This window comes from Passer montanus, unplaced genomic scaffold (genome assembly GCF_014805655.1).
Source record: "Passer montanus isolate IOZ18808 unplaced genomic scaffold, ASM1480565v1 scaffold36, whole genome shotgun sequence".
In the NCBI taxonomy this organism is placed as follows: Eukaryota; Metazoa; Chordata; class Aves; order Passeriformes; family Passeridae; genus Passer; species Passer montanus.
In genome coordinates, this window is record NW_024368374.1 from 8,349,059 (window position 1) to 8,375,199 (window position 26,141).

Here is a 26,141-nt window from a genome sequence, read left to right on the forward strand (position 1 = left end):
CCTGCAAGGATCCCTCCACAGGGAGCCATCAGCCCTGCTACAGCCTGCTGGAAAGCAGCAGCAGCAGCAAAACACAGCAGGGTGCTTTCTGCTTACATGGTACTTATACAGTACCCTTACATAGAATTACAGGGTGGAAGAGACCTCTAAGATCACCGAGTCCAACCATTAACCTAAAACTGCCACTTTCACCACTAACCCCTGTCCCCAGGCATTGCATTCTGATGTGACACATGGTATTTTCTGTTCCAAGGTCTCACAGGGTGCCACATATCAGTGCATGTACCCCATTGTTCCCTGGAGAGCTGTGCAGAGGACTCTGTTGCCATTTTAAGGAACAGAACACAAAGAGGGGTTGAGAGATTAAGGCTGAAAAATTATTTTGTGGCAGATCTCCACTCCTTCCATGGCACCAGCCTGCCAACAGCACTTAGAACCCTCACAGACAGTAGCTTTCTAAAAGTGTGGTAACAACTGGAGATTCCAATCCACACCACTGTCTCTTCGGGCTCCTGGCATGCACATCTCTGGGACAGGTAAAAATGTGATGCCTTTTACTTGTTGTAGATATTTATCAATTGTGAGCTTGCAATAAATCACAGGTGAGTATGTTCCATCTCCTTAGGCTTGTGTTTACACCATTAGTTATGGTATATCCTTTTTTTCCATTTAAACAGCCCACTTACTACCACTGACTCAAAATACAATTTTTTCACAAGACTGAATCTGTTTTTCAAGACCTGAAGTTTTATTTTGTCAGTCCAAGGGTGACAGCTGACTCCAGCACTCTTTGGAGTTATGGTCCATGGCCTTCCTGGAGAGTCCTCTAGAGAGCCCTGCTTTCCAGAACATGGCTTTCTTCATCCTGAATACATAAAGACACTTGTCTCCTGCACCTCCAGCTGTGGAGAGGACCACGGAGTTCACGTAAATCCTTGGCTGGGGGGTGCTTGGGGCTGGCAAGGAGCAGCTTGTGGTGCTCTGTCTCAGGTCCCCACACCTAACTGGCCCTACAGAACATGCAAGGAATTTACTGTCCTCCTTCTGGGCTATCCTCCATGTGACTTAATCATCATTTCAAGATCTCAACCCTCGCATTGAGTCCTGTGTTGGAGCAGCCCAGCCCTGCTCAGCTCCAAGCCTTTCCCCCTTCCCTTGGGACTTTCTGGTTCATGGCAGCCTACCTGGAGGCAAGCAGCAGATTATGGTATAACCTACAGCTAGACACCTTGAGGAATAGGGAAAATACACCAAAATAAGGAAGGCAGGGGGGCTGGATGGAAGGAGAGGATATGGCTGAGAAAACCCAAGTGGGCGACAGCTATGGCCAGCACAACCCTCCTTATCATGTGCCAGTTTCACACTGAAAAGCAAACACATGTAAAGTTTCATTGCTAAAATGATTTGTATTTTGGGTACAGATGCTGGACTCCTCAGTTTAATGCTGGCATGTGGAATTATCAGTTTGCAGCCTCAAGCACAGAGACAATAACTGCTGCTGCACACACTGTCAGTGCTGTGTATTTTTAGACCCTGGTAGGCGTTTGTAGTCATTTCAAAGTGCCTTGATGATTTTTTTCACACATTTTCCAGCAGGAATGAAGACGTTTTCCTGAGCTACCTGGAGATAATGACCAGTGTGGAAAATAAAGGGCAAGTGACTGTTTTTATTTCAGGTCCAGAGCAATTCTGAGGCTGCACAGACATTTCCTTTTACTTTTCATATTAAAGACTTTGTGATGGTAGCTAGAAATATTTTTCATGTCTCTGCCCATTTACCATGCCCCTTAGCAGGGACATGCTGCTCAGGATTGCAGGATGATTTCTCTCACAGGTACTTAGGATGGGGCTGGTTTTCTCCCTTGGGCTCCCTGAAGGCATACTGTTCTTAGGACAATGATAATTGCACCCAGTTTCCTTAATTTCATTATAAAAGAAAATCTGTGAAAACTAGATTTTAGAGGGTTCACAGTTCCTGTGAGATCAGTGCTGAGCTCTTCAAGAAATAATTTCATTTTTCCACAAGAGTCTGGAAGGCCATAACTGAGCCCCACAGGGAACTGGGGCCAAGGAGCCACAGGAGAGAGTTGGAGGGCAGCACTTGGCTCCTTTCACCTCACCCATTGCTAGGATACAAAGTGAGGGAAAGCCCCAGCCAGGGCAAAGGGGGAGTCACAGGTGGGCAGAGCAGGAGTGGTCAATCCAAGCAGCCAGGGAACAGAAAATGTGGGACAAGTCTTGTAGAGCTCAGCCTGAAAAAGAGGTGAGCGGAGACACAAATTAAGAAGGTCTGCAAAGTCCTGCAGGGCACAGATGAAGCTTCTAGTCTCCACTACTGCAAAATTCAGGAGGCATCAAAAGAAGCCAGCTGCATTCTCATGAAAAGTATTCCCTATTTTAAGTGGTCAGAATTCCCTAGTTTCCAGAAGTTTAGTTTTAAATGTTTTTAAACCTTTCCAAGTCTTCAGAGGTTTGGAGTACGTGGCCCTAAACGTAATGTTTAAACGTTTAAACCAGAGGTAACCTTAATTCCCTTTTAACCAAGGTCTTCTGCAGGGTTTTGTGCTGAGTGCCAGTCAGCGAGCCATTTCCAAGGGACTAGAAATATTTTAGTACCATCAAATCCATCAAAGAGATCCTGCCTGATTTTTAGGTCACATTTCTGTGAAAATCCTCCCATGCTAAAGGATGTTTTCTGCAAGAGACACCAACACCACAACCAGCTCCAAGGTATATCCACAAAAAGAAAAAGCCAGGGCAAAGCAGGTGAAGAAGGGAGCATCCATGCAGCCTCACACTCTGCTGTGCACTGCTGTGTGCCTGCTCCAAAGGGTCTTCTGACCCTTCCACACCAGTCCTGGGGCTGGCATGAAGCACAGCTGCACAAGGACAGCAAACACAAGAAATACAAGAAACTCTTGGCAGCAGCCGGCTGGTGGCTGCCCCAGGGCCTTCCTGGGCAGCCTGGATGTGCAGCAGTCCCAGTTTCTCACTGCTGCACTGCTAGACAAGCTTTTATTAGAGTCTTGTAGGAGCCTAGGATTTATTACTGCCTCAGCAAAAGCATTCCCACTCTCAGCAATGCCAAACCAAATTTATGGGTTCACATGGAAGAAACAGACACTGACATCAATAAATTCTCATCATTTGGTTTATTATATATTCTAAATAACCTGTTTGATGCCAGTATTTCTTGTGTTAGATGCCATCAGTAATTCTGTCCTCCTTGTTTATCAATTACTGTTGGCAATGAAAATCTACCCAGCCAGTTTAACTCACTGAGCACCTCTGCTGTGCTGTAGTCATGGCCTCTGAATGTCCAGCACTGCAACTGCAACCAGTGGTAGAGATCATCCATGGTATGGCTGTCCTCTCATTCTCCAGAAACAGCCAGAAGAAAACAGCAGTGAGAGAAAAAATAACACTCTTGTTGCTTTTAAACATCAGCTAGAGCCTGCAGGGAGCTGGAGAAAGGGATCTCTCTAATTAAGCAGCATTGTCCTTTTTTATTATTATTGAGTTTTACAAAATATCTGGAGAACCATAGCTAAGCTCCAGGATCACCAAGATTTCAGGAAGCAGTGTCTCTGCTAGAAGAAAGTCCTCTGAGTGTGCTGGAAAGGCTGAGACCCCCAAGTCTGTGTCACTGAACTGACTCTGCAATGGGTTTACCTGGGTGATGGGGCAGGGTGCACCACAGCAAGTTTGGTGATGACAAACAGGCAGAAGTGGCTGATACACCAGAGGGCTGTGCTGGCATCCAGAGAGAGCGTAAATTCTCATCATTGGTTTATTATACATTCTAAATAACATGTTTGATGCCAGTATTTCTTGTGTTAGATTCCATCAGTAATTCTGTCCTCCTCGTTTATCAATTACTGTTGGTAATGAAAATCTACCCAGCCAGTTTAACTCACTGAGCACCTCTGCTGTGCTGTAGCCATGGCCTCTGAATGTCCAGCACTGCAACTGCAACCAGTGGTAGAGATCATCCATGGTATGGCTGTCCTCTCATTCTCCAGAAACAGCCAGAAGAAAACAGCAGTGAGAGAAAAAATAACACTCTTGTTGCTTTTAAACATCAGCTAGAGCCTGCAGGGAGCTGGAGAAAGGGATCTCTCTAATTAAGCAGCATTGTCCTTTTTTATTATTATTGAGTTTTACAAAATATCTGGAGAACCATAGCTAAGCTCCAGGATCACCAAGATTTCAGGAAGCAGTGTCTCTGCTAGAAGAAAGTCCTCTGAGTGTGCTGGAAAGGCTGAGACCCCCAAGTCTGTGTCACTGAACTGACTCTGCAATGGGTTTACCTGGGTGATGGGGCAGGGTGCACCACAGCAAGTTTGGTGATGACAAACAGGCAGACGTGGCTGATACACCAGAGGGCTGTGCTGGCATCCAGAGAGAGCACAACAGGCTGGGAAATGGGCTGGAAGGGAGGCCATAAAGTTCAACAAGGAGTGTAAAGTCCCACGCTTGGAGAAGAACAATCTCCAGTCCTTGCTGAGGGCTATCCATCTGGGAAGAAGCTTGGCAGAAAAGCACCTGGGGATCCTGGTGGACACCAAGTTGATCATAATCCAGCAATGTGCATTTAAGGCAAAGAAAGTGAGTGGTGTCCTGGGCTGCATTAGTGCCAAGAAATTGAGGGAGGTGATCCTTCCTCTCTGCTCAGCTCTGGTGAGGCCACTCCTGGAGTGCTGAGTCCAGCCCTGGACTCTCCAGTACAAGAGAGACTCCAACAAAGGGCCATGAAGATGATGAAGGTTGTGGTGCACCTCTCCTAGGAGGAAATGCTCAGAGAGCTGTGAAAGAGAGAGGAGAGAGGAGAGGAGGTTTTAAGAGATGATGGTTTTGTTTGGACTCATACTCGTTCTGCTCAGGGTGTGACGGCATTGCGTGTAAGGTCTGTCCTGGCCAGAGAAATTCAGCATGAAGAGGTTTTTATGGGCAATAGTGAGCTGAGATAGGGAGATCTTCCTCTGCTTTCTTGGATGCAGCATGGGAAGTGTCATGAGAGAAGAGAAGAGAAGAGAAGAGAAGAGAAGAGAAGAGAAGAGAAGAGAAGAGAAGAGAAGAGAAGAAGGATCTCATCAATGTGTATAAATACCTGAAGGGAGGGTGCAAAGAGGACACAGCCAGGCTCTTTCCACTGCTGCCCAGTGTGAGGACCGGAGGCTATGGGCACAAACTGAAATACAGAAATTTTCCCCTGAACATCAGGAAGCTGCCACTGCGAGGGTCACCAAGCACTGAGATAGGTTGCCGGTTTTCAAAAGCTGTCTGGAAATGGTCCTGGGCAGTTGGGTCTAGGTGGCCCTGCTTGAGTACAGGAGGTTGACCCAGATGACATCCAGAGATCCCTCTCAACCTCAACGACTCTGTGGCTCTGTGAACCTAATTGCTCCCACCACTGTGTGCTCTTAGCACTTTGCTCTTTCACATCAAAACTTTCTTCACAATGATGTGACCTGGAGAAAAGGTGACCTCTTTCCAATTCTCAGCTTCTGGAGGCAGGGACAAGCAGTGCATTGCCATACGGTGACAGGAAATTCATATTCCCAACATGGGGCCACGTGATCCTTGGCACTGGACCAGCAATGGTGGGAACGGCATATCTCATGTGGGCAGAAAGACAGGATGGGCTTTTGTGGCTGAAATGCATTCCTCAGCTTTCTGAGGCCATGGGAAATTCTGATTCCTGGCTCTTCCTGTAGTCAAACCAGTCTTTCTGAGTGGGAAAGCCATTTCCCAGCTCCCTGGTCATTGCTCTTGTGGTAAATACAGTTGGGGCTGAATAACACAAAAAAAGATAACTTTTCTACAATTAATTATTTTCAAAAGCAACTAGGATTCAGCCAAATGCTAATGAAGCCAGAGGGAAATGGGAGCTGGGCCATTCCTGAAGCAATGAAAGATCTTTACCAGCAGTTTAAGAGCTGTATCATTTTATTCACAAAACCAGACAGATACTGCCCTTTGCAGTGACTTTCCATGCTTGAATTTTCCATTTATTCTGAAAACAGTATCACTTAAATCCTGCACTAGTATTTTAATACTAAGATTAGAAAGTTCTATACAGTGGGAAAGTCCAAAACACAATTTGAAAATGTTAATGAAGTGAATGAAAAATGGGGTTTTTGAAAAATGCCTGAAATACCTTGTTCAGTATGGAAAATAAGGTGGGAAGAAAAGCAAAATGGAAAGAAACCTGTGCAAGAGGGACTGCCTTATATCTTTTAAGGCCAGGTAGAAAAAGAGATGTAAGTACAGAGGGGCATGCAGGGCTGTAAGTTGTGCTGTCATGACTGGTCACAGGATAAACAAATGAAAGGGTCTAATGGGTTTGACACTACAACCCCCTGCAAGAGCAGCAATAAACTTAGGCTGGGAGAACTGCTTGATCACAAGAGCTAGTGGGGAAGGGTGAGTGGTAGACAAAAGTTTTGGAGTCTAGTGGCTTCCTCTGTGCCTCATCATCTGTCTGAACAACTCACCAGATGAAGGAAAATTTTAAAAGTAATTTCTGTCTCTGGTGGTTTTGGTTCTTGTGTATTAAAAGTTCTTCTATGCTGAAGTCAGTGCATGCATTGCAAAAACACTGTGGCTGTTCACAGCAGCGGATGTGTGTGTGTGCAGCACAGTAAATTAAACAGGAGAGTGTTAATGCTGGTGTGGGTGCTGTGATCCTCATCACACCCACTGCCACTCCTAAATGTGTAATTTGATTGATAAAGAAGCAAGCAGAAGGAGAGCAGGCAGAGGAAGTGCTGTCATCAGTGCAGATGGGTAAACGTGATGCACAAGTACACTCACCTTGGCAGAACCCTAAATCTGCTCCTTTCATTACTCTTCAGGTCTCTTGTTCCAGGGGTTTCCAACAGGTTTCTTTTCTGACTTATTCATACAAGGTGCTGAAAATGACGGAAGAGCTGATGAGAATGGGGATGGTGAAGATGTTGGGAAAACAGTCACACATGTCTGAATCAGAGACCAATAACCTGTCTGCTGGCAAGTTATGTTTTTGTTCACTTGTTATTATGAAGCTAGAAGTTAGTTCTCTGATATTTAATTTTTATTTTATGGGTGGATTTTGCATTTTTTTTACAAAAAAACTCAGGCAATCAGGAGAACAAAACAAGATAGGGATGAAGAGAGAGCTGAAATGCAAAACACTCTTGTTTTGCTGGGGTCAGACACCACGCAGGTCACTTCACCTGTGCCTTAGCTCAGCTTTATGTAAGTTGCAATCAAAGTTTTCCTTGTAGAAGTGGCTTGATGTTTATTGCTGTAAAGCAACTCTATCTTAGGGCTTATATAGGGCTTACAGTTAATAACTGCACAGGGAGTTATTTAACAACATTAACAGCAATGACAGTGTTATCAAATCAGTGGTGTGTTTTCCACAGAATTCAACACTTTTTGAAGGAGGAAAATAGTGAGGCTGCTTTGGGCTCAGCCTTGTTTTCTCATCATACCCTGCCCTCCCTGGCCTAAGATCCTGGAACGAAACTTTCCAAGCAAAGTTGCTTTTCTTGTTACTTTAAAGACATCTTGAGAGCATACCTATTTTTTCTGCTTATATTTTTCCAGCCTGCTTGTTGTTTAAGCAAGAGGACCTTTTCCTACAGCTTAGTGTGTTCAGAAGGGAGAACTTTCTGCCAAATTCCATTTCCCCCCTTCTATTAAGATTGTAAAGTTGTTGGTGTAACCATTAATAATTGATCAATGGTTTCCTTGGAGAAAGGAGTCCTGATCTCTTTCAGTGCAGAGGTGCCACATGAAACCCACCTTGGACTTGCAGGTTTTGGGGTGCTCCTGTCCACATCTGTAGGCTGTGGTGGGTGCTGGTCAGACCTTGGCACCCCTCTGAATGACTGAGTAAAACTATTACTCCAGTGAAGTGCCCTGGTGGCCTGAAAATCCAGGTGACCCCTCCCTATAGAAGCAACCTTTATGTCCTAATTTCTCTCAACCCTGCACTTGGGTCACAACAACCCCTTGAAGTGCTACAGGCTTGGGGAAGAATGTCTGGAGAGATGCCCAGCAGAAAATGACCTGGGGGTGCTGGTCAACAGCAGCTGAACATGAGCCAGCTGTGCCCAGGTGGCCAAGAAGGCCAATGGCATCCTGGCCTGGATCAGCAATGTGGCCAGCAGGACCAGGGCAGGGATTGTGCCCCTGTACTTGGCACTGGTGAGGGTGCACCTCAAATCCCACATCCTGTTCTGGGCCTCTCACAACAAGGACACTGAGGTGCTGGAGCGTGTCCAGAGAAGGGCTTACACCTTACCTTGCACACACTGACTTTCTCAGCCCACCTTTCCCACCTGTAAGTACCTACACCAGGAGAGGCAGGTGAGTACAGGAATCTTCCACCCAAATTACACTTCCAGCAGCTTCTTATGAGCTGCTGGTTTAAAATTTCTCTTTGTAACATGGCCTTGGCCAGAGTAGTGTTGGCCAGGTCCTCTTCACAGCCCATGTTTGCCTCCCCCACAGACATGAAGACAGCAGCACACTATCCAAAAGCCTTGCCTACCTCTTGTTTATCCCTAAGATGATGATACACTTAAAAAGCTCCATGGTCTGTAAAGAGAATGATCAAACAATAGCTTCTGCATAAGTTAGTTGTGGAACCAGTATATTGGCAGGTGTATGAGGTTTTTAAATCCTTCTGCCGTAGCAAGGATAAAATTCCCAACACAAATGGCAACTCTGCAGCAAGATTCTGACATAATTACTGTAATTATATTGTCTCTGCACTCTCTTATAATCATTGACAGTATGTATTTAATGAGCCCTTTCCCGTTCAGCAGGTTGCTCCCAGCCTCTCAGATTTACAACTGCAATGCAGAGGTATCTCAGAATAAAATTAACCCTTGGAAGCAAGGCCCCTTTCTGGGAGGATGCTGGAGAGTCTCTCAGAGACTGGCACTGCCCGCCCTTCCCTGCATGGCTGGAACACACAGACAGGCTTCAGAGCTGGGCTGATCTGCCTTGGTGAGTAAAATTTTGTCAGTGCTGCCTGAGTGAGCTGGGTGTGGTGGATGTGACACCATCAGAGTGCAACCTGCTGGCATCCTGCTCCTGGGTTACACGTGGCTCAGCCCACACTGGTTGATGCTGCAGAGCCTGATGGGGTGCCCTGCAGGAAAGCCAAGGGCTGCTGTGACTTCCCAGAAGGTCTACATAAAACAGAACCCCACCAACCAAGCAGTCTTGCACCTCCAGCTCCCTGGGGAGTTTAAAGTCACACCACAAGGTGCAGGTTTGTCCCAAGGATGCAGGCACCTTGCTTTGGCTTCCTGCAGTGCAGCTTTTCTCCTTGAATCTCAGCTTGTCAAAGGAAAAAGAAAGCAATTTCCGCAGACACATCTGGGCAACTCAAGATTTACTTCAGCATCAAATGAAACAAAGTACCAATTCAGAGTTCAAGGCAAAAATCTATGCCTGGGCTATGTAATATTGTCAGACCAAAATTTTAGACATGAATTAAATAACCCCTTTACATTTTTCCCCTTGCTGGTAATCTTCAGATGCTTTGCAGATTGAGGGGTTTCTGTGGCTTGGACTGGACCTGCAGTGACATCTCCTGGTCCCCCCGAGGTGAGGTGCTGGCTGCTGAGTGGCACAGCCCCCGGACCCAAAGCTGCCCCGGAGCACAGGACTGCTCAGCACAAACCTCCCCAGGGTCACATCTCCACCGGGGTGGCTGAATGTCCAGGGGGAAAAAACACACACCTCCCCCTGACACGTCCCTTCACCTTCACCTGCAGCACCAGAAGAGCCTTCAGAAATCATCATTTTAAGCATGAAGGTAAATCAGCCATGAAAATGAGATCATTGCACGGAGAGCCTGTGGGCGGGCTGTACTTGCCTGCAAAGCCTTGGTGCTTTTAACTGGAGACAGGGAGAGGAGTTAATCTGTCTCCTCCTGTGCTTATGTCTGTCTGAGACTCACATGTGAACAGGATGTTTTGCACTTCACCACTTCTTTTGTTGTGACTCTCAAACAATTTCCCACTGAAAACCAACAGGCTTGCTGTTGGCATCTTAGTAGAGGAAATTAAATCCAGCATTTCAGTGTTATCTGATTTCACATCCCTGCACATCATTGTATAATTTCACCACCTACTCATCCTTTTTCTTCACACACAAGTGCATTTAGAGAAAATATAATTGTTGAACGAATACTTAGTCAGAGAAAGGTTGTAATCAGCTCGGATAGAAATCAGACAGCTTATTCACTTGAAAAAAAAGGGGAAAGGAGGAGGAAATTAAATGGAATAATTTCTTTCCTGTGAACTTAGGGCACCAAAAATTGTATGGTAAACTATAACAAGAGAAGAAAAACAGTTTAAAAACTTAGCAGGCAACAGTATTCCTCAGCTATTGCACTAAAAATAACATGGAAGTCAAAGATCTGATTCATTTGATGTCTTCTGTGTTCATTTAAAAATAATTTTAAAGTTACAACCAAAGACTCACAAATTTTTCCCAGAGCAAAATAACTGGATGTCCCCTGTAAATCATCAGATATATCAACACTTACCATCAGGTAGCAGCAACTGAGTCGTGCTGGGAGAACATGCACAATGCAGACACCTAAGATCAAAACTGGGATTTGAAAAGTTGCTCCATACTGTCTAATCCATCAAAATACTCAGTCCTAGGAAAGAGGACAAGTCTGGCACACTGCTGAGCACCTCAGGCACTGAGCTTACGGAGTCCGCGAGTCCATCCTCTCAGGCACCTTCCTCCAGCTAATTTGCTGCAGAGCCAGCACAAGCAGCAGTCCCAGGCCAGTCCCTCACTCTGCTGGGGGCTGCAGGCAGGTGGCCCCATGGAGACAAGGACAGTTCATAATTACACTGCATACAGAAATGCAATGAAATGCAAACCCCCAGCGAGACTGGATGTGCATCAGGAGCTCAAGTTTAACAAGAGCACATGATCACGAGTGTTAGGACTATCACCCATATTTCTTTTTCTTGACTGTGTAGAACTATTCTAACTTTCTCATAGACATTTTTGCCTTGGGGGTGTTGGTTGATGAGAAGTTTAACATGACCCAGCAATGTGTGCTTGCAGCCCAGAAAGCCAACCATATCCTGGGCTGCATCCAACACAGTGTGGCCAGCAGGGGGAAGGGAATTCTGCCTCTCTGGCCCACTCTGAGACCCCCCTGGAGTGCTGCATCTTATGTCCAACATAAGTGGGACATGGACCTGCTGCAACAACTACAGAGGAGGCCACAAAGCTGTTCAGAGGGCTGGAGAACCTCTGCCATGAAGGCAGGCTGAGAGAGTCGGGGCTGTTCAGCCTGGAGACAAGAAGGCTCCAAGGAGAACTTAGAGCACCTTCCAGGGCCTGAAGGGGGCTATGAGAGAGCCGGAGAGGGACTTTTGACAGGGGCATGTAGTGATTAGACAAGGGGGAATGGCTTTAAACTGACAGAGGGTAGGTTTACATTAAATATTAGGAAGAAATTCTTTACTGTGAGGGTGGTGAGGCACTGGCACAGGTTGCTAGGAGAAGTTGTGGATCCCTGGCAGTGTCCAAAGACAGGTTGGATGGAGCTCTGAGTAACCCAGTCTAGTGGGAGGTGTCCCTGCCCATGGCAGGGGAGTTGGACAGGATGAATTCTAAGGACCCTTTCAACCCAAACCATTCTATGCTTCCATGATTTATGCAAGTTTCACAGCCATTTAAAGCCTAAGACATTATGCAAATATAATGAGCAAAACTTTTCCAGTTCATTTCAAGTATGAAATAAGTCAGGTTCTTCAGCACTTCTTAAGAGCAGGATAGTGTGGTCAGTCCTCTCCAATAATTTTTTAGTTCATATTACTTTCACAGAAATAAGAGACAGCCCATCTGGGGAGAAGGTCAGGAGCTGGTGTAGGGCAGCTGCCTGCCCACGGGAGGATTCACCTCTGACTAACACATTATCACCAAGTATGTGCCTCACTGCCATGTGCATCTGAAGAGCCCCCATCTGAAACCTCTTCCAGTGCTCCACAATCTTTTCTGTAACATGGTTCCTCCCTAGTGACTAATCTAAATATTCTTTGCTTAAAGAAACCTATTATTTTCTTGTTCTATTCACCATGAACATAAAAGACACTGAAAAGATGAAAGGAATAAATTGTTCCCTTTGTGTCTTGAGACTTGTATTTCCTTATGCTGTTCTGTAAGAAAAATTACTCAAACTCCACCAATCTTCTTCTATTTCTCATCTCTTATACTTACATTCTCACGTTTTCTAGATTTCTATTAAATCTCATTGCTCTTCTCTGAACTGGTTTTTCCTAACAAGCATGACATATAAAACTAGACCTGCTGTTTCAGCTGATGCCTCTCCAGAGCAGAACAGAATGAGGTATTTTGTCATATGGGTGATACAGTCTTTATACCTCTCTATGTTTCTCTTCATTTTGCAGGATCACTGTGTTGTTAGAATGGGTCACAAAATGAATGCCAGACAACTACCTGACCTTTTTCAGCTACGTTGACCTTTAATTCCTCTCTGTTCTGTTTGCAAAGTTTCCTGGTTCTGTCCAATTCCCCAAGATGATTTGGAATCCTATTTCTACCCTTTAACATGTTTGCAACCTCACCTGTCTCAACATGAAACAACAATGTCTCTTTTTCCCTCCTATATATCCTGCCCGAAAGAGATCACAAAGCAGTCACAAAACCTTGTCCATATGTACCCTGAATCAAAATATCTCTGTTTATGCTCTTTTTATCCTGAACCCCTCAATAAAAAAAAAGAAAAAGACACACAGTCATTTGTTTGATTTTTTTTTTAAAACAAAGCATATTTTTACTGTAAGGACTGATTAGAAAATACAAAATAGTAAAACTTCAGACCTTCTTTCCCACATGGACATACACCTATGGCATGTTTGAAAAGTGTGTGTGCTGTGAAAGTAATCTCTACTTATATAGAGTTTTACAACTGATTTGTAATTATATTTATGACAGTGCTGTGGAAATAGGAAGACCTATCCAATGTTTTAAGAACAATTCTTTTCTTCTCTAACTTGTTTTTCATTTTTACATTAGGAGAAGCAGGATTTGAACCTGTGTTACAAACAGCCCTATATTTCAGTCACTGAAAATAAGTAGTTATTCCATGTTGTTTAGCAAAGTATTTCCTCTTTCAGTTTCTAAATTTGACTATAAAACACTGCTTACATCAGAGTCCCACAGCTGGAGAACACAGCGCTCTGGAGCTGGATCCAGTGCACCAAAGCTGTTGATTCCTACTGTCCTGACTCTAAAAAGTGTTAAGGGGTGAATCTGACATCCACAGGGATGAAGTTACTCCAAGCTTTGGTAAAGATGTTAAAGCAAAAGAATGGTTGTCCAGTACTTTGATTTCTCATTGAAGTAAAGAGGGGAACTAAAACCAATGCAAAAAATAAATACAAATTTAACTTACAAATTTTCTTAGTTCAGATCCTGTCATGTATTCCTATGATGGCAAATAGAAGCCCACTTTAAGGCCATTTTCCCACCTTTATAATATAAACTTTTAGCTGCATTTTAAGCAAGCAGCAAGCTGGGGTTAAGTTATGCAATAATCTCATTCTGTTCAGCTACACTGGAGTCACACCAGTGCTGGTTCTGCTGAGTCATACCAAGGTAAACACAACCTTTGCTCACACTGGCATAAATTCTTCACACTCTCAGAGGAAAGATACAGACAACTGCCCAACTCTAAGGAGGTCCCTGGGATCCAGCAAGGTATCTTGGATAACTGGGACCAGGAACTGTTCTGCCTTTATGGATTTCAATTGGAATGGAAAGGTTCCTGGTGACTTAAAGGAGTTTGTCCCAAACAGGAATATCTGTAAACATAATGATAACTCATAGAAGATCTCTTGTGCAGGAAAAAGGGGAAAGGAGCTCATGTGGAGCAAAAGAGAAGATCAAAGAGAGCAGTAGAAATGTGCATCAAAAGGATGCAATACCTCAAAGCAGGTGAAAATCTTTGAAAAAGACCTTTCAGAGAGTTGAAGCAGGTAAAGAAACAAAGCATTTTTGGTCCCAGGAGATGCCATGAATCCTAAATACAAAGTGTTCTCACAGTGACATGACTAGTTAGGATTCTTTGTAAAAATTCAACTTCTGACCACAGAGTTCCTTATGCCATTGCTAATGTCATTTAGACACAATTAATTAATATTTGGCAGCTCTGGAAATACTCCTGCTTCATGTGGTCTTGAAGTAATAAAGTTTGAAAGAGTGAAAATATGACATTTGGTTCCTAGCAAAGAGTCACAGAGAGACTCTTTTAGACTCTGAAAATTACAATTTTACATTATTTCACTAAATGCTGTGTGCAAACAAGCCAGTTCATTATAGTGGCACAGATTATTTCCATAACTAGAAATAACTGGTGACCTGAAAAAAATCCACACTCCATACAACCCAGCACTGAGCTGAGGTGCACTTGTCTTACGAGCTGAAGGAATACTTCACTTACAACACTGAAGCTGTTGATGAAATAAGTCAGTCCCTCCCCTGACTGGGGAGGAGGAACATTTCCCCCTGTGCTAAGAGTCCAGAGCTTCAGATGTCCTGCTCTTCATCTGCTCCGTTTATCAGCAATGACCACTTGCCCCCTTCCTCCTGGATGAAGCCATTGCGTCTCGGCAGCCTGTCTGAAGCCAGGGAAGAGAGGGACACTTGGCTTGTCTGATCCCAAGGAGATGGTTTGGAAGAGTCCCTCCTCCTGTCGTCCATTCCAATGTGAACACTGATTTGAGAAGGGGTGAGTGGCTTCATGCGGCCTTGAGCTTGTGCTTCGTAACTCTCTGTGTCTGGCTTCTTGTAACTAAGAAGAGAAAGAGAAAAGATATTAACAAGAGGTCAATGTGTAGAAGCATCTGGCACTAGAACAAATCAGAAACTTCTGATAACCTAAATGTCTTGAAAGTGTTTATATAGAAAAAACAACTTTATAGATTAATTACATATGTTTAAATTACATTTCCTATCTAATAGTTCACAAACAATTAATTTAAAATGTGTGTGCCAAGAGTGTAAGGGTCTCAAAAATCAGTTACAGAATAATTTTTATTACTACTTGAGTTTTGAGCCTGACAATTCTCTCAAGCCAAGGCAAGCACAGAAGTATAAGGGAGGATGATGGGGAAATGCAGAATACTCCTCAAGATGTTTCTGGTCTGAGCTTTCAGTCATTCAAGGCCACATACCACTGATTGAGCACTCTTCTGTTGCATTTAGGGACATGGTTTAGTGGTGGGCTTGGTGGTGCCAGGTTAAAGGCTGGACTTAATGATCTTAAAGGTCTTTTCCAACCCAGATGATTCTATGATTCCATGCGCTTCAGGCACAGTGTAAAATAGCTAAGAGTACTTGTCACATGGCATTAAAACATTTCAGTAATAAAAGAGAGGGATTCTCAAAATAAAGTTCTTTAATAAAAATTATTTGTTTGCTGAATTATTAGAAGGTTCATAGAAGACAATTGCAGGTAAATGGACTCAATGACACAAAAATCACTTTCTGATTCAATGCATACTAAGTCAAATCCCAGCAATGGCAGGTATGCGTGGTCTTCTTCACATATATATGCACCATTGTGTTCTTTGGAATCTAAGTTCTATTCACCTCATCTGAAGCTTCAAGAAAAATTATTATCCTAAAATGTATACTGTAATACAGCTTCCAGAAGTCTGAAGCCAAATATTTTTAGGGGGTTCTCAATATCTAGCTAAAATGGTGTGTGACACTTAGTGAAATTGGCACAAGGTCAAAAGAAATGGAGAATTAAGGAATCCTGTTATAGAAATTTCTCATCCTTTGGATAACTATACACTGAAACCTTTTAGGATGAAAATCCTGTGGTGGTAGGGCTGACTCTGCAAACAGACATGTATATGTATTTATATTGTGATCTCATTGAGCATTTGCAGGATTAGAAACATGATGTAGTAACAGATTTTCCATATTTGGAAAATTACTTTATACTATACTGTACTGTACTATACTGTAACGTACAGAAGACCCCAGCTACAGTAAAAATATGTGAAGGTTTGGACCAATTTCAGACACCATAAAAAGTCTTATTCTTGAAAGGCTTTTGCTTTCTATGCTGTTAAGAACAGGTCTACTGTAACTGCCAAAAAGGGTACCCAAAAATTGTAGCATTAAAAGGAATAGAACTTGAAAAATCTTGTTGTAGCTCAGAAACTGGTTTGCTTCCAAAAGAATAAAGACAGATGCCTTATCTGCAGCAAGGTGCAAAAGAATAAAGACACTGCTTCCCTCTTTCTCTCTGGCTAATTTAAATAGACAAAAATTAAAACCAAACAGGTACAATTTTTTTTTTTAAAATCTATTGTTACATTATGGAGAATTATCTTTCAAACAAGTTGTTCCCTTGATATTCACAGCAAAACCTCCTGACCATTACTTTACTTGGTATGCTCAAAAAATGTAGCATTAAAATTACTAGAACTTGAAAAATCTTGTTGTAGATCAGAAACTGGTTTACTTCCAAAAGAATAAAGACCATCTGCAGCAAGGTGCAAAATAATAAATACACTGCTTCTCTGTTTCTCTCTGACTAATTTAAATACACAAAAATATAAACCAAACAGGTACCTTTTTTTTTTTTTTCTTTCAAAAAAATAAATTGCTACATTATGGAGAATTATCTTTCAAACTAGTTGTTCCCTTGATATTCACAGCAAAACCTCCTGACCATTACTTTTCTTGGTATTGAACTAGAGCTCCACCACATGGGCCCAGGTGACATCCAGTCACATTTTCAGCTGCTAGTTAAAGCATACTGCATACTGTCTTAGTCCAGGTAAGTTCATAATAGTGACACCTGTCTCTTTTGGAGCCAAGGACTAGACAGAGCAATTCCAAGCTAATGGACTTTCAGGTACTTTTAGATGTAGTCCCAGCCTCAGTAGTGCCCCAGTTCCCCAGCTGATAAACACAAGATAACTTGCCACTTCAGCTGCAGTGAAGACAGCAGGACAGACACAGAAGAAGCTGCCATTGCAGCTGATCCCATCCAAGGCTGAAGCACGAGACCAACAGGCATGAACACACCTAGGAAAAAAACACATGGACATGAGCCAGAGCTGCCCATCCCAGCACAGGCATTTCCACCCCTGCATAGCATGCAACAGATCAGCACTTCTACAACAGAACCTGCTGAGACCTCCAGAAACACAGCTAGATCAATACATGTATTTACCCACTCATTACTGAACATGTCCCTGCCATTGCAAGGGATGACCTTTGCACCAGTACAGGTACAAGACTGCAGCCACAGGGCAAGACTATTTGTCCCTTCCAGATATTCTGCACATACGAAACACAGCAAAGGCAACAGAAAGATATGGCAGTAGCACAGGAAAAGGAGGGAGAAGTTACTCATAAACAAAACAAGGAATACCTGAAGTAAGTTTTAAGTAGGACTTTAGAGCGTGAGAAAATGTCTGACAGAGGCATAAAGAATACAAGCAGTAGGAGAGAAAATAAAAAAGGGAACACCCAAAAGTAGGATGGTACATCTGATTAGAATTGGGTTTGAATATACAGGAACTAATCCCCAAGTAGTGCTATATGAAGTAAGAGCATAGTTTTCATTTCATCAACAAGTATTTATTCCTAAGAGGCAAACAAAGAGAAAAACAACAACAACAACAACAAAAAAAGAATGTATTGATTTCACCCTCCTTCTACCAAGTTTTAAATAATCTAAGAATCTGTCTTTGGTTCCTTGAGCAGATAATCAATCCTATAAGAGGCACCACAGAGATCAACTGTGCTGCTGCCTTTGACAAGCTGAGCTCTTGCAGTCACATACCTGCTGCTATGGGTATTCCAAGCAGATTATAAATTAAGGCAAGAATCAGATTTATTCGTATTCTTCGAACTGTTCTCTTGGATAAGTGGATACTGGCAACTACATCCAGCAAATCATTCTGCAAGACAGAAGAGCACTGAAAGTTTGCCACATGCAGTCTTCAGAAAACTAAATGAAAGTGAGGAGTGTGAGTGATAAAAGAGGACAGGCCAAAACTGTAGTGCTCACTCGGATAAGAACAACATCTGCAGCTTCAATGGCAACATCGGTGCCTGTTCCAATTGCAATTCCAACATCGGCCTTGGCTAGTGCAGGGGAATCATTGACTCCATCACCAACCATTGCAACTTTCTTCTTTCCATTTTGGAGCTCCTGGACCTTTGCAACCTTGTGAGATGGAAGAACCTCCGCAAAGACTTTTTTGATCCCAACCTACATACAAAAAAAGACACCCTGTTGATGATGCTTCATGCTGGAAGGAAGAGACATTTGCTGTTCTAGGTGAAGGGCAAACAGGAATATCAGCCAAGCTGATTCTGGTGAAGTCAACATCTGCAAGGTACACAGAAAACTGCAGAGCAACACACCTTTGGCAGAAGAACAGGATTGATAACAGCACCCTCCTACTGCAGAGATGCTGGCAAACCATACTCTGCCCTTCACTTCATGCCCTGCAAGGCTTTGGGAGCTCCACTGCCCCAGCAATAAAGATTTGTCATTGAAATACCTCAGGGGTGGTGACTCCACCACTTCCCCTGGTCCTGCTGACCACTCTTTTGCTGATCCAGGCCAGGATGCCATTGGCCTTCTTGGCCACCTGGGCATACTCTGCATCATGTCAAGCAGCATCCCCAGATCCCTTCCTGCTGAGCAGCTTTTCTGCCCCCAGCCTGCAGTGCTGTCGGGGTTGCTGTAACTCAAATGCAGGACCTGGCACTTCACCTTTTTGAACTTCACACAACTGGCCTTGGTCCATCAATCCAGGCTATGCAGATCCCTCTGCAGAGCCTTCAAGCAGATAATGCAACACACAAACCATGTAAGGTCAAGCAGTTACAGCAGGGGAAACACTGAGACAACAAGTATGTGCAGGTCTCAGGGAGATTATAAAATAAAGCAGATGGCTGGCTAAATTATTCTACCCATCCACATCATAACTTATGTGGAGTTGCTAACAATGGCTCTAGTGTTGTAGTTGAAAAACAGATGACTGTATTCGATTGTTTTGGGATAATGCCCTTTGTTTGGCTGCTTCACCAGGCAGAAGCAGCTTTTCACCACATAAGACAGAAGCTCTTTTTTAACCTTTTAAAAAGTAACATTCTATAATGTTTTTAAAACTGCTCACCATTTCTTTCCATTGGAAAGTGCATTCCAAAATTTTAATGAAAATGTAGGTTGACACAAACTAAGCTTATTTTAAAAATTCATCAGTGTTCCTGGAACCATAAACTCAAACTTGTTTCTGAAAGGCTTTTTGCCCTTGACAAAGTAAATTGGGTGGGAAGGCACTTTATCATAACCGAACACAAAAGTGAAAGTGTGAAAGCCAAGAGAAGGAGTATTAAAGCATCACACAGAGAAACAAAACAGACCTCAGAGCACAGAAGAGTGTGCACACCACAGTGCTGGCTGAGTCAGCTGTGTGGTGAGATACCTGAGGAAAGCAAAGTGGCACATGGTAAGATTAGAAGTAGACCAATGCAAAGGGAAAGAGGGAAAGAAAGATTGAGAGGGTGGAAACATAGAGAGGTAGAGTGAGAATCTGACTTTTCATTTATAGTTTGCAATGGGGAAAATCTCATATAAACCCAACCTCCTTTAGACTGCTATGCTTCTTAGCGAAAATTCATATTGTTATGTTAGCCTTTAGGATAATGAAAAATCCACACTGTGGATTGCCTAACTGTGACCAGGACTGGATCTTCAATGAACTTTCCTTCCTCACTAACAAAACAGGTCTGCCTTTCAGTGAAGGGAAACAGGAGGCTTCAGTTCAGCAACCAATTACTGCAAGAAACTCCATTACTCTGGAGAAGTAGTGACTGCATGTGTACAGTTGGATCTTAACCACTAGCCTCTACTATGCCACAGGACTTCACTTGATTTTCAGTCCAGTTCAACAAAACTTTGTCTTCATTTAATATATCCAGGCAAACTGCAGTTTCGGGGAAACTGAAGCATCTGCTTCAAATTCACTGGGGCAAACAGGAGTTGTAGAACCTCATCATGTAGCTTTTTGAACCACAGAGAAGCAGATACCTGAGTAGCAATGCAAACTGCAGTTTCGGGGAAACTGAAGCTTCTGCTTCAAATTATTCACTGGGGCAAACAGGAGTTGTAAAACCTCATCATGTAGCTTTTTGAACCACAGAGAAGCAGATACCTGAGTAGCAATGGCTTTTGCAGTTTTCCTGTTGTCCCCTGTTATGAGCACCACGTCTATTCCCATGCTCTGCAGTGTGTGCACAGCAAGGGCTGCCTCCTGCTTGACAGTGTCTGCTATTGCGATCATTCCACACAACACACCTGCACCAACAGAGACATCCGCTGTCACAGCTGTGGGAGGCAAGGAGAACAGAGCTCCCCCTCCATCCCACTGTGGCAGCTTGTGAAATAACACATTCTGAGCAATACTGACACTCGTGTCTGCAGCTCTCTCACTAATGGTGTCTTCTTTTTATCATCTGCCTGTTTCAGATCAAACAATAAACACCTTTTATATTTAGGGATCAGGAAGACGAGGAGAAGAATAGCTTTTAAACAAGCCTGACTTCTATGTTTTATGGTATGGACAAATATAATAGTGGGTCAGAGAAGGTGCTGGTATTTGTGTCCAGGTCAGATGTTAAAGCCACTCATCCAAGAGGAAGCATACAGAGTCTGGTTTTCTGTCCCCTAGTCTTTCAGGGTTGGATCTCTACTAGAATGAATTATTTTCTAATTGAGAAGTCTTGCATCTGCCTTCCAGTACATTGGCTCAAAGGTGCATCCATACTCCCTTCACAAGCAAATGCCTTTCAAAATTGCTCTCTAGGAGCACCAAGAATATTTGTTCAGTAAATGATTCATTTTCCTCATTTCAAGATCACAGGTGTGCTGGCAATCTATCACCATTGCATTGATTTCTCACATCAAGATATTGTCTGGGATCTCTTTCTGCATGGTACAGAACAGAACCCCACTGGCAAAACTCAGTCTAAGCTATTATACTTGACTGATCTAATGAATCACTATGTTTATTCATGCATGTTTATTTATGCATGTTTTGAAACCAATGATGTGATAGGTTGGTCCATGATCCTTCAATGATGTAAGGATTGGACATGGCACCATATTGTCACTGCTTGTTTGAACAACGATCCTAGACAACAGGGGATTCAGAAATTAATTCTTAAATTAAGACCTACACAACAAAACCTTATAAACACTGCTGTGTGTTAAAAGCTTCTTTTAAGAACACCTTGATACCTCACAGTTCATAAGCAGTTCTGCACTAAAAGATTAGTAGTTTTTTGACACTAAGCCAGTGATCAACTGCTTCAGATTGTTTCCATCCATTCTGCAATAGGATTGACTCATATTTGTTAAGTCAGTCAAAGGAAGAGCAGTTACCATCTATAGCCACTAGTATGGCAGTCTGTCCTTTCATTTCATGGTTTGTCATTGCATCATTTACATCATTTGCAATATTCAAGCCATTGCGTCGCATCCACTCACGATTTCCGATCAACACCGAGTATTTCTGAGAAGCTGATGGACCTTTGTGCACAGACAAAAAGAAAAATGAGCATCTCAAAAGCAGGGTACACAAGAAGAGATGTTTGAGGAGGACAAGTTAGGCGGAGGCACTGCCTGAAGACAGCCTGATAAAAGTTTTCTCTCTCAAGACTCAATTTGTGCCTTGGTACACACAAAACTGCATCATGGACTTAATGGAAGCATTTGCTCGTGTTTGCCTTTGTCAGCTGGCATTGTTTCTTTGAATAAGCACAGCACACACATTTAGTTAATGCCATCCTGCTTTGTTCTCACAACTAATGACTTTCAAATATAAAAGCTATTTCTGCCAAGAAAAAAGTAGTGTAGTTCTAACAAACAATGCACCTCATTATGAATCCAATCCAACTTCACAAGAACCAAACAAGCAGGTGAGAAAATATTACATTAGCACCATTCACAAATGGCACAGTTCTGATGATTGAAGTTCTCATTCTATTTAATTCTTCTAATAGCTTTCTCAAAAAGGTCAAGAGCACCACATCCTTCTAAAGAGAACTGATGAGCTCCTTAAGGAAGGCTTTAAATACCTTTTCTTTCTCTCCCATACTACAAAATAGCAACCTAGAGATTCTGGAACAAACCTGAATTTATTGGCCTAACCAAAAATATCAGGCACTAACATAAGTTTTCAAATACGGCAGACTTTTTTTTTTTTTTTTTTTTTTTACCAAAAATATCAGGCACTAAAATAAGTTTTCAGATACAGCAGACTTTTTTTTTTTTTGCATGTGCTGAATAGGTTTGAGTTTGTTGTTTGGGTTTTTTTTAAATTAAGTGCCTTGAGAGGTATATGAACAGGAAACAAAAGGTCCAAGTTAATATGGAACTACAGGGTAGGATGTAAAAAGTTGCAGTAAGGTAATATATGTTAAAGGTAACTCTTCTAAATGGGAAGATAATGCAAACTTTGCTGTCTGCTGGACCATTCTTGTGTCCAAAAGGAACATTTCTGGGTATGTCTCATTGTCTATGTATTGTATGGAGTTTTCAAGTACCCATCACTGTACCTAATTCTCATTTAAGTTTCTGAATTGCAAAGAGAAATCAAGAGTTGTGGAGAGAGCTTCAATTTTTGTTAAGGCACATTTTTGTCCCTCCTGTTCTTTGCCTTCTTCTGCCCCATATCCACCTTTCTGTGGCACATAGCCTGGTAGGTGGCTGGTGCTCTTGGCTCATTCTCCCTCACACTGCAGCTGGCACAGGGGCAGCACAGGGCAGATAATCACTTACCTTGTGATTCCAAGGGTGTGACAACCCTGTTATCTCCCAGAGGAGCACTGCTGTCCCCACTCCTGTTAGCATCCAGCTTATTGGGACCTTCCTCAGCTGTGCCAAGGATGGCGTCAACTCCTCCGACCTTGCAGCTGATACCACATCCAGGGACTGCCTGGAAGTCGGTGCAGTATCCCAGGCTCTCAGTGCCAAGCTCCTGAAGATGTAACCAGAGGCCATCATCAATCTGTGCTGCCCACATGGGGTACAAATATTAGATAACTCTTGACAAAAAGAGGCCTCATTCCTCCTCTTGACAATGACTGACCAACTGAAAAGTAGCCTGGAGAATCAGTAACACAGAACTAAAAATAAGGATGCTCTGGGTGTGCTGTGGCTTAGACTTGTAGAAAGGGGCAGCCATACAGATCACAACCAGGTCTCAGACCTAGCAACAGCAAACCATAAGGAACAGCTTTTTCTGGTAGTTCAAGGATGAAAAAATTAGATTGGTGGTTCATGACTTCACCCAAGACTAGGAACGAAAAAAAAAATTGAACATTAAGAGACTCAGCTGACAAATTATGCAACTTCTAATTAACCTCACAGACAGGCTGTGGTGGATTAGACCTTTTTGTATATATGTAAGAGTACAGTGAAAAACTGTATCTAATTTCTGGAAGAATCTGTCTGGATGTTAGGGAAACTGGGTTTTTCTGTTGAGTTAGGGAGAGAAGCCAGTGAGTACCTTCAAGATGAGATAAAGGGATTATCAGGACAAGTTATCAAAAAAAAATTGAGAAAATATTAATTTGTAAACAAGGTATTTTAGATTGTCTCTGGAAGTTGGAACTATATGTACCTCTCAGTGATCTTGAAACACAGGGATGACTAGGCAGGAGGTAAGAATATCAGCCAACACTATAGCATTACAATTCATATAAGCCATGATCCAGTAATAACTGCTGCATGGGATGACTACAGAACTGTCAGGACTAAAACAAATTTTAAATTAAAAACGTAAAATAAAAGAAAGGCAATTGGTTTGTTGCTTATAGTCTTTTTTTCCTTCTAAATTTATGTTTTTACTTCTAAATTTTATCACTGAAAGATCTAGTAAATTTGATATATTTTAAAAACTATTTTTCTCTTAATCAATTAATGATTTTTCTTAGCAGACATAGATTGTTTATTTACTTAGGCTTCCTATTTTCACTGTGACTTGTGTTTTGCTTATCCCTGAAGCTTGAGGAACACAAGACATGTATAAATGACCTCTGAGGATATGTAAAATTTGCAAAGACTTGAGTAATCAATCAATTTATTTGTGAAACTCACAAATATTACAGTTTAATATTCAAGCTTTAAAGCCTTTTGCCTAATTTATTCAGATGAGCAAGTGACTAATACGTGACTATAGTCAGATAATATGAAATGTCATCACACACATTTTGCTTCATGATGTTATTTTAAGCATAAGTATTCCTCCTGCATATATTCCTTATTGTCTCATCAGTTCAAGATAAACTTAGCAAGATCTTCCTTCAGAACTCCACACTGTTACAGAAAAGCACAGCTTAGGTAAATACACTGTCTGGTAACATCCAGACCAATAGTTCAAGACAAACTTAGCAAGTTCTTCCTTCAGAACTCACACATTGTTACAGAAAAGCACAGCTTAGGTAAATACACTGTCTGGTAACATCCAGACCAAGATGCACAACCATGCAATCTCCCAGTTTTCCAGTGTGTTCTGTTTAGGCAGGCCCTTTCCTCTGGGACCTGATCATTTTATACAACATTGCTGCATTTTCACAGATGCCTTTCAGGATGAAATAGGAAGGCTAAGTACCTCTTTGCAGTATTTAGTGACCGCCATTCCTAAAGGATGCTCGCTGCTGGCTTCTGCTGTACCAACAACAGCCAGTACTTTCTTCAGGGGCAGCACAGCTGTGTCTCCCATCAACAGCACCCTCATGACTTTAGGAACTCCATAGGTGATGGTCCCAGTTTTATCAAACATCACAGTCTTGATCTGCAAGAAAGAAACACAGTTACTGCCTAAGCCCTGCAAACACAGGGATGCTTGTATGTTTATGGCACATAAATACAGCCAAGACTTTGATAAACAGTTGACTACACCCACACAAAGACAGAATAAATCTACAGAAGCAGGGATTCCTCGAGGTACCTTGAATTATCTGTACAGCAGGTCTCCTTATACTTTCTTATTAATTCTTCATAAAGCTTCAAGATCATCCTGTGCCCATATCAGAATCCCAGACAACAGTGTAATTGTATGACTGAGATGCATACACAAAGGACAGAACATGCACTCACATGCAGGAGTCATGTAATAGCACCTTAATCACCTTTACCACAAGGTATGTGATGCAAAGAGGGCTTTTTGGAATGCAGTTCTAAACAATTAACAATAACACTGAGGAAAGAGGACTCAGGAAGTGGTTTGTTCATACAGAAGATGTAAAGGGTGCAAGAAGTTCAAGAAACAATAACCTAAGCAAAATCGATGTCATGCTATTCACCAAATTCAGCCATCACTTGTCAGCCAGGCCAATGGGTCTTGAGGAATCAGAAATGAACCAAAAACCACAGCCCCACATATACTGGAACCCAAAGATAAAGTCAATTCTAATCCTGAAAATAAACACAGCAGAGAGAAACACAAACCCCACAAACTTAGCAAAGTAAGCACTTATTCCACATCCAGCTATTCCAACACACCAACTTTGCAGAATCACACAGGTCACCTAATTTTCACAGCCCTGACCATAGCCTTGCTTAGATCCAAAAGGTTAAAAACTTCCAGCCTTAATTAGCAGTCTTTTTTATTTTTTCCAGACCTTGGAAAAACTTCTGATCAAGTAATAACAAGAATTATCTGATTAACTCGCTGTTACCATCCTCCTCCCTTAAAATGTTCTGCATATGTATAATACAGCATGGTTATGATTCATTTTCTTTTCAATGGTTGTCGACATGCCAAACCTCTTTCTCCTTCAACCTCTTCTTCCTCTTTGTGTAATTTTTGTGCCTTTGAAGGTTTTTTTCTGCCTCCTTTCTGTCTTTCTTTTCTATACACTAAAACAACATCAAAAAATTTTTTCCTTGCATTTTACATTTTAAACTACTGATCATGAACAATATGCATTTCACAACAGGTCTCAGAAGAAAGGAAAAACCTCAGTGGATTACTGGCTGTTTTGCAGAAGAGGATTAGCACGAAGAGGATTGCCATGAAGAGGATTAGCAACCT

At 42.4% G+C, this 26,141-nt stretch overlaps 1 protein-coding gene and 1 long non-coding RNA gene across 7 annotated transcripts in view; one reads left to right on the top strand and one right to left on the bottom strand.

The window, feature by feature from the left end:
- LOC120505818 overlaps positions 1 to 12,746 on the top strand; it is a 54,527-nt gene extending 41,781 nt beyond the window's left edge. Inside the window, exons 2-5 of one of the 2 annotated variants that reach the window (XR_005628333.1) lie at positions 6,858 to 7,705; positions 8,257 to 9,003; positions 9,540 to 9,820; positions 12,447 to 12,746. This is a non-coding gene — a long non-coding RNA (uncharacterized LOC120505818). Of the gene's footprint in view, positions 1 to 6,857; positions 7,706 to 8,256; positions 9,004 to 9,539 lie in introns of both variants that reach the window. The other variant, XR_005628332.1, reaches the window with a different exon arrangement.
- An 89-nt stretch (positions 12,747 to 12,835) lies between these two features.
- The window catches only part of ATP7B (ATPase copper transporting beta), a 43,735-nt gene continuing 30,429 nt past the window's right edge, over positions 12,836 to 26,141 (bottom strand). For 4 of the 5 annotated variants that reach the window (XM_039716724.1, XM_039716725.1, XM_039716726.1 and 1 more), the window contains 8 exons: positions 24,717 to 24,899; positions 22,883 to 23,081; positions 21,485 to 21,631; positions 20,256 to 20,398; positions 18,098 to 18,301; positions 17,870 to 17,987; positions 17,004 to 17,106; positions 12,839 to 14,851 (listed from right to left, as the gene is read on the bottom strand). In XM_039716724.1, coding sequence (XP_039572658.1) covers positions 14,587 to 14,851; positions 17,004 to 17,106; positions 17,870 to 17,987; positions 18,098 to 18,301; positions 20,256 to 20,398; positions 21,485 to 21,631; positions 22,883 to 23,081; positions 24,717 to 24,899 — 1,362 coding nt within the window. In that variant the 3' untranslated portion in view covers positions 12,839 to 14,586. Of the gene's footprint in view, positions 14,852 to 17,003; positions 17,107 to 17,869; positions 17,988 to 18,097; positions 18,302 to 20,255; positions 20,399 to 21,484; positions 21,632 to 22,882; positions 23,082 to 24,716; positions 24,900 to 26,141 lie in introns of all 5 variants that reach the window. The other variant, XR_005628331.1, reaches the window with a different exon arrangement.